Below are 16,697 nucleotides of genomic sequence, written 5' to 3'. Positions count from 1 at the left end.
ACTAAATCAAGTTGAATTCATATAAAAACTATCCCACTAGCTGTAAAGAAGCTGCATAAATTCCTATGAATACAAAGAGCAAGACATGATCGTCATAAAGAGCTACGACAAACACTTTCGACAAAGTAATTAGAGATTCTAAAAACACTTTAGAAATTAGCATAAAGAGCTTGCTTATTCATGTATTCATAACTGTACATACACATACAGCCCCGTATAAAAGTGTTAGGATAATTATAGTATCTTTGTTCCAAGATTGTAACAAATAATAGACAAACTTTATTGTACTGATTTGTTTAATTTTTGATATTGTATAAGATAAGAAAAGTATACGTTTTTAATATATCAACAACTTTACTACAAAATGCATGTAATTTCAAATTCATAGCTTGTACCAAACATAGCAGTTTGAGGTGGAATATACAGGCTGGTTGGTAACTGGTTGTACAAGCAGATAGGGGTGATTCTACGCGAAAAAATAAATCGAAAATATAGAATAAAAATTTTTCGTTCGAGGCTTTGTTTTCGAGAAAATCGACTTTGAATTTTCGCTCGGTACGCGTGCGGTACGTTATAACGGATCTCACGCGAAAAACGCGTCTACGCTTCTACGCGAAAAAAGAAGCCGAAAATATAGAATAAAAATTTTTTTTAATTTTTCCATCGAGACAACGATCTACAGTGAGATCCGTTATAACGAGACGCGATAAAGCGCACGCGTGCCGAGCCAAAATTCAAAGTCGATTTTCTCGAAAACGAAGCCTCGAACGAAAAATTTTTTTCTATACTTTCGATTTCTTTTTTCGCGTAGAATCACCTCCTTTCCGCTTGTACACCAGTTACCAACCACCCTGTATACTGAACAAATTAAACAAAAATAAAGAAGAAGAGAAGACGAAGATAATAAAAAACTTATGACGTTAGAGGAAAATTACAAGCACCAATAAAAATAGGAATTCTCTAAGTGGGAAAACAACGTACCAAATACATCTCCTGTTTCATTAGATCACTAAATGTCAGGAGTGTCGCAAGCGCGCGCCAATCGGTTGCATCTTGCGGTAGCACAGGCAACGGGGAGTTTTATGCAGATGCGAATACGTAGCGTGGAGCGAATAGCGTGGATCCTCGAGACGACAGGAAATATCCTAGCCATTAACGGTGTATAATGTAGAACACACACAGTGCACAGTTCTGTGAAGCGGACCGACAAAAGGCCCGGTACGCGTATCTATTATATTCATGCGTGGCACAACCACGTGTTACGTAACCTGGCTGGCACAATTACCTGGGGTAGACAACGCTATAGATGCCGTACATGGAAAACGAACTCGTGACACAAATCTTGATTACGCTGGTGTGAGCTGCTCGGCACGATACGCGGCTCACCTTTTCGCACTTTTGTGTCCAACTAACGAGGCGCCACTATGAACATTAAATGGAGCGTAAAAGCTAATCCGTGTTTATTGTATTAAAGGGTTATCCTGGTTTAGAACGTCACTTTTAAAAAGACTTTGTTCGAGATTTTATCCAAAGAATCTATAAGATATTTTCTTATCGATGGTTTCTGTGTTTCGGCCTTGTGCCCTATTTAACTCACATACAGTTGATTATTTTCACGTGAATAAATGTGTGTGCAACAAACGATACAAGAAAGCTTCACACTTTCTTTCGAAGAAGATTCGAAACAAATATTTTAGTGGCATTCTAAACCAGAATACTCGTTTGACATAGTAAATATAGATTAACTTTTATGACCCATTCAATGTTTAAAGTAGTGAACAGTATATTGAAACAAACAATATTACTTTGAAAAAAGAAAGATATTTTGAATGAGAAAGAGATGTGCAATGTCAAATGGATTCCGTAAGTGAGTAACAGCGCACATGTTGTAAGATTTGTTAAGGTAATTAGCTAGAATAATTGAAGAAAATAGGATTTTGTGTATATTCCTTGCTCCAGTTCTTGTTCCTTTTATTTTTTCTTTTACTAAAACTTTCTAATGTTTTTTAATACATTTTTTATATATCTTTATATCAATTAGAACGCACTACTATTTATCATCACTATTTATATCAATCAGGACACATACATCGTCGGTCACACTATAAGAACTTATTTTCGCAAGAGTTGTTTTCTACGCTTGTTTCTTACATTTAACTATTTCAGCCAGATCTTTTCATAGAGTTAGACTTTCACAACGCAGGAAACAGGACGTGGAATTTGAATTTGTAACCGTTGAATGTAGCAAAAAGGTTGAAATCGACCAGGTGAACGAGTTTGTTAATATATGTATCTGCCGGATGAATGAATTGAAAACGAGTTGTTGGAAAAATCAAGCTGATGGAAGTCATCGGTGAACCGACGACTAGCCGTGCGTGATTCATGAAACGATATTCAATATAATTTATTCGCGCGTTCTAACGCAATGACTAATCGGAGCTAGTCACTCGTTAACGCTTGTGTCACAGATACACTTGAACTTTCATTGCATTCTTATGCGGGTTCTCTACACGATGTGTATGCATACCAAAGGAAAATTCAACAAAAAAAAAACAATGTATGACTAATTTGTCACCATATACAATCATGTCTGATTCCTCTTTACACACAGAAATAGCAGAAAAAATACTGAATTATCGTCTTCTCTTCTTATTATCTCTGAGATTTCTGCTTTTTATATTTTTCTTCTTTTTTTTAAGGAATAATGCAAGAGTACAGAGTTATTACTCGTTACTATCTGATTACCATAGCATTATGATGTTTGTTGTTATTACTTTTGAAATCCTTTTTTTTTTTTTTTGAATAATGTAAGAGTACTACTTTGTTTGAAAATATCGTTTGTCTGTTTGTGACAGAATTGAGAATTATTATCTTCTTTCATTGTTACCTCTGAAAATGTCTGTTTCTCTTTTTCAATGAATAATTTAGAAGTACAAGTTCATTTGTAAATATTGTTCGCTAGTATCTGTTCGCTATAGAGTTACGTTTTCTGTGGTCGTTGACAAGAGCTTCTCTTGATTACAAGGTGTTTACAAAACGCGATAGCGGACGCGTGATTTATCGAATCGCATTGCACACCTATGTACCGGTGCCCTCTCAAATATAACTTAGCAACAATGATACCATTATACAGGGTGGTTGGTAACTGGTGGTACAAACGGAAAGGGGGCGATTCTACGCGAAAAAAGAAGTCGAAAATATAAAATACAAATTTTTCGTCTGAGGCCTTGTTTTCGAGAAAATTGACTTTGAATTTTCGCTCGGTACGCGTATGGTACGTTATAACGGATCTCACGCGAAAAACGCGTCTACGCTTCTACACGAAAAAGAAGCCGAAAATATAGAATAAAAATTTTTTTAAATTTTTCCATCGAGACAACGATCTACAGTGAGATCCGTTATAACGAGACGTGATAAAGTGCACGCGTACCCATCGAAAATTCAAAGTCGATTTTCTCGAAAACAAAGCCTCGAACTAAAAATTTTTATTCTATATTTTCGACTTCTTTTTTCGCGTAGAATCACCCCCTTTTCGCTTGTACCACCAGTTACCAACCACCCTGTATATATTTTACATCAAATTTGTGATTCATCCAGGGAAGGAAACAAAAGCCGAGTAATCGGATAGTGCAAAAAATTCTTAGGCTTTTCACCTTTTATAAATTTTTTTTATTCAACCGATCTACAGGTCTTTCGTTGCAGAATCAAGTATGTGAAGCAGCCGAGTTCTTCTAATATTTATTTAGTTGTCTAGTATTTTTCTATTTATTTCTATTTATCCCTCTTTCTCCCTTTATGCGAATCGTATTATCAGTGGTTGAATCCTTTAATATCTTGCAGTTTTATTTCGAGTTAAGCTCGACACGTTCTACGCTGTTCTATTTCTTTCGCTTTTAGGATACGAAACACCATCTTTTGTATTAAACGTAGTATTATTTTGTCATAAAAAGGCGAATCAAAACGATAAGTAGCTTGTACCCATGTGAATGAAACAAAATTATTATAATGTGCCATAAATAAATTTGAGACCGGAATTTTCTAAAAAGATAATAAAATGGCAAAGTTTATAAGAAGCAAGATTAATTATTTTAATTCCTGCGAGTTATTTACATATACGCACATGATTGAAAGGCGCATGTATTTCGATCTCGGCCTCGATCGACAACCGCCCTGTATCGATTCGATCGGACGACCTGTTCTGCAAAACGTTTCTATCCGGCGGATGACTCTCGATATCGGCTTATTAGCCTGCTCCGGTTGATCCTGGGCTCGCCGACGACGTTGATTGCGACTGGAACCGTCGCTGCGTTTTTCTTCTCCTTTCTTTGTGCTCTCTTCTTTACTTTCCTTTTCACTTTCCTTTAATTACCAGCCAAGCGACGCGATTATTCAACAAACTGTGAAAGATTACGCGATACCTGGCTCCTCTTATCGCGTCGCGGTCCTCTGATAAAGCCTCGAATTCCTCGTCATGCGTTGGATGCAAATTTTCCCCATCGGAGCCTGGCATCCTTCAGGAAGGAAGAGCGAGAGAAAGAGAGAGAAAGAAAGAGAAATTTTACTAATTAGCAACTACTAGTAGTAGAGGTAGTGGTAGGATTGCAGGGTCCACTTTATTATAAGTTTGCATGTGAATGAAAAGGATATAACAGAGAAGGAAAATAGCGTTAAATAGAAGCATTATACGTTGAAAAGAGTGAGAGCGGTAATTTTATGCATAATTTATGCATTGGCTAAGAAAATTCAATGATTTTATAAGAACTGTAATTAAAAGCTTATTATCTGTTTACGATATTGAATCCCACTGAAATTACAATTCCTTTTCCTGTCTTCTTCTTCACTTTTTTTTTCTTTTTTAATGAAGCAATTTTTAACTGACAATCAAATTTTCTTAAGCGAAACTTTTGATTTTATTGGAATTGATTTACAACTAGATTTGCGAATACATATCTATTAAATGTTGATTGCATCCTCAATTATTACAGTTCATTCTTTCTTCCTTCCTCCATTCTCTTTTCCATTTTTCTTCACCACTTTCTTCTTTGTTTCAAACGTATGCGCATCCGATTACGCGTCCATCCCATCGTCTCACCGTTTCCTCCCCTAATTAATACACCGGCAACGACCTCGTAATTCTATTCCGCTCGATTCACGCGAGCGTCTGTTGTAACGTGCGTTCTGAACGCTATGATAAGAAGCCTTTTATTTCCTCGTCGCAGGCTTAGAAACGAGCAAAAACTCACGATCGCAAGCCGATGTCGAAAGTTTTCGTTGCGAAACGCGGGAAACTTTGCATCCGATTAATTATACTTAGTATAGTACGTTTCTGGTTCGCATCATTTTCGTTCCATTGAATTACGATGCTCTCATTGCGATGCACCCTGGTGAAATAGCTTTGATTTTGATCAACATTAATTGGCGCGTTACGTGTACCATCGAATATATCCGTAAGATTAATAATCTAATAAAATGTCAAAAAATTCAGAATAAATGATTCGGAAGATAATTATTTCCTTATCCACGATAGTTTCAACTTTGCATTAAAAACAAGATGGAATTAAGACGTAAAAATATTAGTTTATTCGGAAAGTTGATAAGAAGATTTGGGAAAAGTTTGATGGTAATTTAATTTTATAGAAATAGAATGCTAGTAAATTGTATCTCTATGGTTTCACACGGCAAGCTTTAAAAAAAAGATTCACTTAGTAAATTGAAAGACACAACGTTGTCCATCTTCTTCTCTACTTTTCTAAGTGTTTCACCGTCACTGTCTGTTCAGAGTATGTTTCATACTCTTCTCCCTGCGGTACGATTATCAACTGTGCTTCACAAAGGATGTAAGCGATAACCAACGGCGTCATCGACCGCTTGTCGTGCACTCGAAACTCTTATTCACTGTGATTTCCATAATTTCTCCATGAGGAACGCGCATCAGCCAAGATGACTCACTTGTCCTTATTTTAATCCTCTTCGTTTTAGACATGTGTCAACTGTAACATTTTTAAGTTCTTCCAAAGTAGCCTGCGTGTTAAAGAAATGTTATTCTACATTTCCGACCTCATCCCTCTTTTCACGTGGAATCGTCCCCTTCTTTGCACATTTGTCAACACTTGTGGGATACTTATTACATACAGGGTGGTTGATAACTGGTGGTACAAGCGGACAGGGGTGATTCTACGCGAAAAAAGAAGTCGAAAATATAGAATAAAAATTTTTCGTTCGAGGCTTTGTTTTCGAGAAAATCGACTTTGAATTTGCGCTCGGTACGCGTCCACTTTATCACGTCTCGTTATAACGGATCTAATTTTTATTCTATATTTTCGATTATATTTTATTCTATATTCTATATTATAAGCAAAAGATTGAGAATATACAGGGTGGTTGGTAACTGGTGGTACAAGCGGAAAGGGTGTGATTCTACGCGAAAAAAGAAGTCGAAAATATAGAATAAAAATTTTTCGTTTGAGGCTTTGTTTTCGAGAAAATCGACTTTGAATTTGCGCTCGGTACGCGTCCACTTTATCGCGTCTCGTTATAACGGATCTCACTGCAGATCGTTGTCTCGATGGAAAAAAAATTTTTTATTCTATATTTTCTATATTTTCTATTCTATATTATTCCATCGAGACGACGATCTACAGTGAGATCCGTTATAACGAGACGCGATAAAGTGCACGCGTACCCATCGAAAATTCAAAGTCGATTTTCTCGAAAACAAAGCCTCAAACGAAAAATTGTTATTCTACATTTTCGACTTCTTTTTTCGCGTAGAATCACCTCCTTTCCGCTTGTACCACCAGTTACCAACCACCCTGTATATACGCAATATCATTTGAAGGAATTTCCGCCACTATATTTCGCATTTTGAATATCATACTTGACTCGTTCCTTTCTTTCAAATTTCGCATTATAATTCATACTATTGTATTATTGTATTTGTTGCTGAAAAAGAAATTTTCCTCAAAACGGTTCAAATAAATAACAATCCTTTCAAATCAACGTAGCCCTCTAGAAGCCAATATTAATTCAAAACACAATTCAATGACTCGAGCAAACTTACAAATTCGAGTGACATCGTTTCTCAACTAGCGTGGAACAAGTATCAGAAACATTTCACCATGAACTCGCTGCGATTATCGATGCTTAATTAAGTGTTGCTAGATCGACACACGTCACTGCTCTACTCCTGGCGATCGAGTTTTCCATATAGTCCGGTCTTTTACTTCCATGTATTTCAGACACATACCAAAGGCGAAGGCCACCACGATGGCGGAAACGTTGGAACTGAAGCGTATCGCGGAGAACACGAAGATTCAGAGTAACGTGAAGTATCACGCCGAATTCGAGAAGGCAAAAGGCAAGTTCACCCAGGTGGCAGATGATCCGGAAACCTTGAGAATCAAGCAGAACAGCAAGATCATCTCGAACGTGGCTTATCACGGTGAGCTTCAGAAGAAGGCCATCATGGAGCAGAAGAGGACGATGACCGGAGAAAATGGCGAACAGATCGGTGAGTTGAGACTTGTCCTATGGTTTACCTGTACTCTTTATTCACGTATTGCTTAGATTGTTTAAGTATTTGTATCCGCGATTTGGTAATCGGTGAATAGAAGCTCCTGAAGCTTTCTTTACCTAACAGATATTAATGTTCGTAATACTCGTGAGATTATTCCATAAGCATTTTTTCGTTACTTGTTTTGATAATTGTGATACGCATGGAATCTGAAGGTTTAAGATTTCATTATAGATAACTTTAAATTACTTCTACAAGTTTAAGTAGATTTTAACTCGTTAAGGACTGAACAATGGAGTAATGAATAAAAGATGTGTAAATGCAATACATATATAGAAATCAGACACATAAAGTAGGTTTTATAACTTAAAGAAAAATAGTGTACCGTGCTATTATAAATACATTAATTTCCATGCATAAATAACGATATAAAGTATCTTCTTATATATTGTTTTATTGAAGTATAAAGTATATACAGGGTGGTTGGTAACTGGTGGTACAAGCGGAAAGAGGGTGATTCTACGCGAAAAAAGAAGTCGAAAATATAGAATAAAAATTTTTCGTTCGAGGCTTTGTTTTCGAGAAAATCGACTTTGAATTTTGGCTCGGCTCGCGTGCGCTTTATCGCGTCTCGTTATATACGTCTCACTGTAGATCGTTGTCTCGATGGAAAAATTAAAAAAAAAAAAAAAAAAAAAATGTAATTCTATATTTTCGACTTCCTTTTTTGCGCAGAATCACCCCCTTTCCGCTTGTACCACCAGTTACCAGCCACCCTGTATATTATAGAATATCATATACTTTATATAAGTGTATTGCGTAAATAACATACATAAAAGAGCTTTCATAATTCAAAGAGAAAATAGTTTATCATAGCGTTACAGTTACATAACATTTTGCAAACTTTATAAAACAGTATCTATGTGGAAAAAGAATTAACTATTCAGGAAAGTATGAAATAAATTCTTGAAAGTTTCTTTTATACTGTTAACATGAAGAAAAAAGACAGGCTTTAATAATACAAATTGACTAACAGAAAGAAACTACAACATAATTGCATTAACACAACCATTGTCCTTAATGAGTTAACGTACCCCTGATCAAACTATCCTCAATGTACTAACAAACACTTAAAAGAAGCGAAGAGTCCTACTAATCTATGAACTTATGCACTGTCACCAACTAATATTCGCTTGTATGTTAATTGTCTCTTAGTCAACGCTATCTCTCCCATTGCCCTGTATACGTTCGATCGATAGATATCAGGGCTAGGTATTCGACGAACGCGTACATCAAATCTATTTGAAACTCTGAAAAGTCTAGAGCTGCTTCTGAAACTTGCCAATTGAGTTAGAATATTTGAGAATATTCGTATCTTGGAGAGAATCGCTTAAGTTGGCGTTTGAATGGTTGTCGGAAAAGCATATCGGCAGCTTGTGTATTGTTGACTTTAGAGTACGTAGAGTACACGGACGGTTCGATCGCGCCTACATCGGGCGTGAACGCGAATCCACCGGCCGCTAGAACTGCGAGCTCGCAGGTGCAAAGGACACCAGGTAGGATCGCCGATTACGATCCTCTTAGCGAGGTGAGACCGAGCCCCTATTCCGCCAGGCAAGCTGGGGCAACCACTGTGATTTATACGAGCGACAAGGGACCAGGTGAGTTCTCGTCCATTTTACAGAGTAGGTTTCTTCCTAACTTCTCTAAGAAAAGATTAGCTCTAGAACCAAGTTTTACATCTTCTTTTCTTACTTTTTGCTTATTTAGTTACTTTTATAATAATCTGTCTAGTTAGGAAGCTACGTACAGAGTGGTTCATTTTCATTTGATGTAAATATATAATATAATACATAATCGTTTGACAGATCTTTTTATTTTAGTCGTCAATCTTAATAGATTCAGACTATAGTATCGGATATTGAAATTTGTATCCCGTGAAACACGTATCAGATACACTTTTATCCGCAGCTATTCTTTATTATAATAATGCGATATTTTATCACTTTCTAATGGCAATCCAATGAAAAATTTTGTAAGTTAACGCATTGTTGACCGGCCACGAGTTAACTCGTGTTTTCATGGCCAAGACTCGTCAAGTCGTGTCCTTTGTTGTAAAAAAATGTCAACGATGACGGAACGTAGCAATGAAGAGTCTTTCAATGAATTACACGCCGATGTTTTACCTGATTGTCCGAGTGATTGTGAATCAAATTGTGGTGACTCGGAAAATGATACTGTATCGGAAGATAGCGAGTCTGATATTAGACCAGCACAATATCATTAAACCTACGTGCATATTATAATACAATAAGCGCATGAAAGGGGTAGATCGTGCAGATCAGTTTTTGGCGAACGGCAGTATTTTACGAAAAACATTAAAGTGGTCGAAAAAATGAGCATTTTTTCTGATAAACTGCACCTTGTCCGATGCATACAAAACGTACTGTACCTATCTGCCAAAAAATAAAACGAGATACACAAAATTTCTACTGGAAGTAGCTAGAGAATGGATAACTGTGGATTCCAAAGAACGCAGCATTGCACCAGACGCTTCTCGAATTTCTAAAACAGCTTCTCATAATGATGCACCCTTCAGGCTTTCCGGACGACTGAGAAACCACGTCTTAGAAAAAATAGTCACTGGCAGAAAAACAGATCCGACTAGAGCGTGTAGAGTGTGCTCTTCGAAAGAAAAACGCAGCGAAACTGGATATATTTGCAAAGTTGCGTGCCATTACGCGTAGGTGATTGTTACACTGTTTATCATAGGAAAAAGAAATATTAAACGTTGAATAATAAATAAAATTTATTAAAGTTTATTTATATTGTTTTAGCCGGTGACATGAGATAAATTGTCAGTAAAATTGCCGGTCAACAATGTGTTAAGAGATCAACTTTCAAAGATAAATGGAATTTTGCTTGCTTACGACAAGACAAATTCTAATTGATTGATCTAAAAATTGTGTAGACTGATAATTCTCATAAATAAAGTGTTTCGTTTCAATGCAATGATAATGGTATAACGATACATATGAATACAGAATACATAATAGTAATACGAATACATAAGTGCAATAAAGAAAATGTTGTAAAATATTTAAGATAGCGACGTAGATAGGTCTACAATATACAAAGATGTATCCTTTGCTATGATATCTACAATAGAAAAATGCAAAACTTATAGAGGAGGTGGCTCGCGATCACGGTTACCAGACAATTCCCTTAATACCTTAATCATACTCTCACTGCCACTATCACTGTCGATAGCAATATAATCTTATTTGTGTATGTGACTTTTTGGCCAATATACCAGATTATCTTTATGACTGTATCAAGAGTAGCAGTGGGAATAGGAATAACCTCTCTTCGCTTAAGAGGATCCCTGCTCGTGACATAACTTGTAGTAGTGGGGACAGTAATCTTGAACAGTTAAACGATTTCATCCAAACTATGTTGCTGAGAAACTCGTAAGTTACAATTAGTCTAAAAATGAAGAAAGAGCGGGAATAGATAGGAGATAAAAATAAATGATAGTGATAAATGGAACACCCTGTACACTATCTGCTCTATTTCCCTCTGCTATTCTGACAGTGAACCGATACTTCAATACAATTGGAACATATCCTCGTTGCCTTGTTTCCTATACAGTCAACCATATGGGTTGGTCATTGGTTATAGTTAGCAACCGGTAATAGTTAGTTTCAATAGATCAAACTTCTAATTGGATTAGCTTGAACGATAGGTAGATACAATTCGGTCACTCCTATTGTATCGTTGGCCATTATCTCCAGAGCGCGACGTCACGGTGAATTTATATCGTTCCTCCATAGGACGACCTGAACGTTCTTGAACGTGCAACCTCTGTTTGTTTATCAGATTTTCATACAAAATATTAGATCGTTTTATAAGCTCTGTTGTTTTTTCCTTTTTGTTAAAAAGCCACTGTTGCTTATCTGTCAGAATTCTGTTGCTTCTTAATTGTCTGTCTTTTAGATTAGTATCTAAGCTTTGGTAAGTGGAAATTCCAAGAAGATCGATACAGTGCTGAAAGAATGACAATTGAAAGATCAAACGATAAACGCTTATGCCACTGTATGATTTAGAAGATTCGTACAATTTTGTGAAGAAATTAGTAAAAAAATTGGCTCTAAAAGAGTTTCGTATAAAAAAAGATAACAGTAGCAAGCAAAATATTAATTGGCTTTGCACGCAGCAACATGCGAGGAATATTTTTTAGGTTCCCAGAAGGAAATTTTTTACAAGAAATTTTGACCAAATTCCGAATCACAGAAATTTGATAAACTAGTAGAATGAATTTAATTTTTATATGAGAGGGTAATAAAAAACGAGAGAGAATACATTTACAATGGAACTCATTGTAATTTCATGTTACACTTCTAATAATAAAAAAGAAAAAAAAATACGATGAAACTTATAAAACGATTTAATATAATAATTGAGAAAGATGTTTTGTAGTTAACGGTGGCTGGTCACAAACTATTTCTGTTTTCTATGTGGTATATTTATTTTCCGTTTCGTTGTTGTTGCCAATTCGTCGACTGCGTCGATTCACTCGTAACTGCTTTCCAATTCTTCTGCACCATACTGTATCTATTTTATATGTTTTACGTGATCTAAACTTTCATTAAACACGAAACGCTAACACGTGGTGTTTTTGAGGAAGTTGCGTCTGAAACCGATATCTGCTGTTTCGGACGAATCTTTTTCGGGAAATCACTTTTTCCGATAAATTCGATTCCTTTCATTTTACTTAGTAAATTTAACGAATTCTTTCAGTGACGAATCCACCAGCTAGAAAGATTGGTTCGGTGGCTGATATAGACCCTGTAAACGAGTACTACGGATCGTTAACACCAGCAACGAATAACAATCACGTCCCACAGCATATGCCGTCTCCACCACCAGCTACCAATGTTGGGGTGAGTTATTTTAATTTTTCAAATTGCTATTTTCAATAGTACGGTCCATAAGGCTGGAAGAGGAAAGTTTAAGTATCTTTCTATTAGATGCAAACTTTGATATTGGGTGGTATAAAAGTACATTAAGCATTTTCTGAAAATATTTTCACTCAATGCTATTTTTGTTAATTTTTTAATGGTTATACATTTTTCTATTTAACACATTCCTTGCTAGAAAGATGTGACTTTATTTTAAGAAATAAATTGTTTGTGTTTGTCCAGTATACTTTCTAGCTCGTCTTTTTTGGCTTCTAAAGTATTTATGCCCAATATTATGTTTCTGTGAACATTCTGTATTTTTTTCTAAAATATGTATGTATATCTATTTGTATAAAAATTTGTTTCCTCCCTTGAATTGTATATCTTTCTCATATACCTTTAATTTTGATTCAAGTTTCATACTTCAATCCTGGATGGTTCAATTATGCGATCTATCGATTGTATTATATGTTCAACAATTAGAAACTGGTTAATATTTTCCATTTATTTATTTATTTATTTATTTCTCTAATCGTATTTCGTCTTCTTCTTGTTTCACCAGTTGAAATATATTTTTCAAATAATTTTCTTTTTCATTAGAGAGTGTATAGAGCGATGTACGACTACCAAGCGCAAGATTTGGACGAGGTGAGCTTCTGCGACGGCGATCTGATCGTTAACTGTACAGCCATTGACGAGGGTTGGATGACCGGCCTGGTACAGCGCACCGGACGACACGGCATGTTGCCTGCGAATTACGTCGAACCAGTGCAAATTTAAAAAGCATCTTTCGCATTTAAAGTCAGCAAACTAGAGGGTAATTCCACTTTGGGACCAAATTCTGCTCGATTCTATTACGAAGAGCACCGATAGCTGTCATGTGCTTAAACATTTTTCTACGAGAGTATCGACCCAGTTTTTATACGACCTTTTTCATGGTGACGCAGATTTATCCTGTCGGTCAACAATTTTATACAATATTTTTCGAAACCATTCCGTTGCTTCGAGGATTCCACGGTAATGATGATGAAATGAATAACGATTTAATAATGATGAGCGGTGACAAAGCCTGGAAGATTTAAATTCTTCACTTTTTTTTATATAAGTTTTATATTCCATTTGGAGAAATTTTGTGTACGTTATTCGTAAAATATTCTTTTCTATTTCTTTTGCTCGTATTCTTATGATAAGGCGTTTTTCTTTTACAATACGCGAACATTTTGCATTTGTACGCAAGATTCGAACGATTACTTTTATATTCAACGATATTCTTCCGACCTTTGTCCACCTTTTTTAAGCGTAGTTCTCACTTTTTCGTAAATCGTTGGCGAGAATGATGCGCAAATTACAATGGATATTTATCTGAAAATATGAAAACTGTATTGCAATATTTTACCAGAAGATTTAGGCTTCACCACCATACCACACGCGTTGTTTATTGTGATGCAAACAGAAAGAACGATGTGCCTTATATACGTAGACCTCCAATTAGGTCAATCTTTTCCTGCGAGTTTTTGCGCAGCGACTTAAAGGAAACGATGAAAGAAAAAGAAAAAGTATGTTAGTTACGGTTCCGTATTGAGTTACATATCATCGGAGCACATAAGAGGGAACTTTGTAGGAAACAAAAGTGAATCTAGTTAGGATTATAAACGAAGAAGAAATTTTGTAGTTTAATTGTTGATAGGAAAGTTTCGTTGCACTTGCCTTGCTCGATCCGATGCGTTTCGAAAGAAAGCAACGATCGCTAGAAATCTTTATTACCGTTTCACTTTGTCCAATTAACGACATTAACCGACATTTACCTAGAATAGCTGTTAAGTTCTATCACGCGAGATTCGCCTGCATTAAACAAAGAAATGCTTACTTTTCGGCTTTCGATGATCCTTTTAGTCACTGTATCGGTGATACTCGACTGATTAAATAGCGAAAATATCAATCGATAACAAGCGATAATTAGAAAATCTATATCGATATCTACTAGCGTTCTTGTGTTACAACGTTTTAAAATTTCAAGCGTTTTATTAAGCGCATGATTCAGGAAACGTACGTTTTTCAAATTGTACACGATGTAACAAAGAGTATTATCTGTAATTAGTATGTACCGTTAGTTATAAGTCGTACTAAATTTATATTTGTATTTGTGTATTTGTATCGGACGAAATTTGGAATTGTAACAATTTAAGAAATCGTTACGAAAGAATTTTTAATTTTATTAAGCCGGTGTATCCGGCGTATTGCACGTGCAGTTAAACGAAATACATTTCTTCAACTTCCTATCATTTTATTCTACTTAACTGATTAACACAAATATGACATACGAAACAGTACTAAAAGGATTAGATCGCTTTCTGCGAACACATTTCTCGTGGTAAAAAGCGGGTTTATCGGCAATAGAGGATTGTTCTCCGCGATGGTTTCGATTTTCCTAGATAGCTTTATACCTTCTTAACGTTCGATTAATGTACAGATAAATATAGCGAGAAAATTTCAAGTATAACGGGAACATCGTGCCACCATTTCGGAGACTAACCGCGCCCCATATTGCCGTTTCTCTTTTAATTTTCGTCCCTTAATCCTTGATCATTGTCTTTCGAAATTTGTTCTTCCCTCTGCTGGAAAAAAAAAATGAAAAGAAATCTGGTTCCTGGGACGCAAGCCGTATCTATTACATTGCATTTACCTGAGTAGGAGAATAGAAGATTATAAGCTATATTATTACGTAAAAGAAATAAATAGTAATGTTGTTGCGTGCACGCGCGCGTACGCCGCGTTTCCGGCGTGCGCGACGTCGTTCGACTTCGTGATAAACCGCGAGGAGATATATTCATATTTTTGGAAACATGTTAGCATTATTATTAATATTATTATTATTATTATAATTATTATAAATATATTATAATTATTTCCCCCTTTTGTAATTATTAAAACACCAATAAGTCGAAGAATCTACAATTTATAATTGAGAAAGCATACAGAAATATATGTTAGCGTTGTTTAAAACAGATAATATTATATTATGATACGAGATCATAAACAATGAACATGTTATGTAAATCATCGCCTATGACTTATTGTTCTATCCTTTCTTTCTCCAGATCTCGCGCATAGATTTGTTTATTTTATCACAGTAGCAGAGAATGAGAAAGAGATTCTTTATTATATCTTACATACCATATCCGTTATTCTTTTTTGTTACAATTTAAAATGTAAACGCTACAGATCTTTCTTTTCTGTTTCTTCACTGTGTTAAATATTATTCAGACTGAAGTTTCATTTTTATAGATTTTGCAAGGATAGAATATTTGATATTTTATATCGTCTGGCGTTATCAGTAGCTTTAATCTGAGCCTTTTTTCAAAACAATATCATGATAGAGTTTATGAAAACAGAGCAGTGCGGTTGTTCAAAATAAAACGAAATCCTCTTGCAAAACCAAACGCTTGCAATTGTTGCAAATCAAAGATAAATAAGATAACGCTGCGTTAAAGTATAAAAAATGCACATTTATTGAAAGTGATATAAGTACAGTAAAAGGTTAACTGTTTCGTAGGACCGGTATCGCAGTGGTAAGTGCACGTTCTCAATTGGGCCCATTTTAAAACAGATTTGGGTAAAATTCTACTCACTGGCTGAATACGTGAAAAAATTGAGCATAAAAGCGATTAAAATGCATTTACACGAATAAATGCACCGACATATGATTTATATTTATGGAATGATTCGAAAGATTCGTCTTAATAATGCCCAACTCTGCTACAAAGCCTTTCGCAATTAGATTTCAGCAATATCTCATTTTTCTTTTTTTAATCACAGAGAAACTGAAAAAATTCAATCTTAAAAAATGTCAAACATACCATGAGCGTTTCTTAATCTTATCAATTCGTTATCACTTTCTTTACTTTCTTATTCTTTACCTTTTAATTACCAAGAATTCTCCCTTAACGTTAATACTAATTGAAAATTAATATTCATATTTAATTTATATTTAATAGTAATCTATGGATATAAACACGTTATGTGGACGTTAATAAAAAGAATCTTGGAGTAATTAAAAGGTAGACAAATCATTTTAATTCGTTAACATAAAACAGTACAATCTTTCTTGGCAAAATTCATTTTTGTCTAAGCGAAACATCCAACATAAAAGTTGCTTGTGTTAACCGAAACGCGTGGCAGTCTCGTAAAGTTACGAGTTACGAAAGCAAAGAAGCAGGCGCTAA

At 35.4% G+C, this 16,697-nt stretch overlaps 1 protein-coding gene across 2 annotated transcripts in view; it reads left to right on the top strand.

Moving 5' to 3' along the window:
- Window positions 1-15,534, top strand: part of LOC117235810 (LIM and SH3 domain protein Lasp) — a 41,589-nt gene extending 26,055 nt beyond the window's left edge. The window contains exons 3-6 of one of the 2 annotated variants that reach the window (XM_033498168.1): window positions 7,239-7,510; window positions 8,968-9,174; window positions 12,314-12,456; window positions 13,075-15,534. In XM_033498168.1, coding sequence (XP_033354059.1) covers window positions 7,239-7,510; window positions 8,968-9,174; window positions 12,314-12,456; window positions 13,075-13,254 — 802 coding nt within the window. In that variant the 3' untranslated portion in view covers window positions 13,255-15,534. The remainder of the gene's footprint in view (window positions 1-7,238; window positions 7,511-8,967; window positions 9,175-12,313; window positions 12,457-13,074) is intronic. The other variant, XM_033498169.1, reaches the window with a different exon arrangement.
- The last annotated feature ends 1,163 nt before the right edge of the window (window positions 15,535-16,697 follow it).

Source organism: Bombus vosnesenskii, unplaced genomic scaffold (assembly GCF_011952255.1).
Source record: "Bombus vosnesenskii isolate JDL3184/JDL3185 unplaced genomic scaffold, Bvos_JDL3184-5_v1.1 scf7180000013320, whole genome shotgun sequence".
In the NCBI taxonomy this organism is placed as follows: domain Eukaryota; kingdom Metazoa; phylum Arthropoda; class Insecta; order Hymenoptera; family Apidae; genus Bombus; species Bombus vosnesenskii.
The sequence above is the reverse complement of the archived record's forward strand: the minus strand, read 5'-3'. Positions and strand labels throughout refer to the sequence as shown.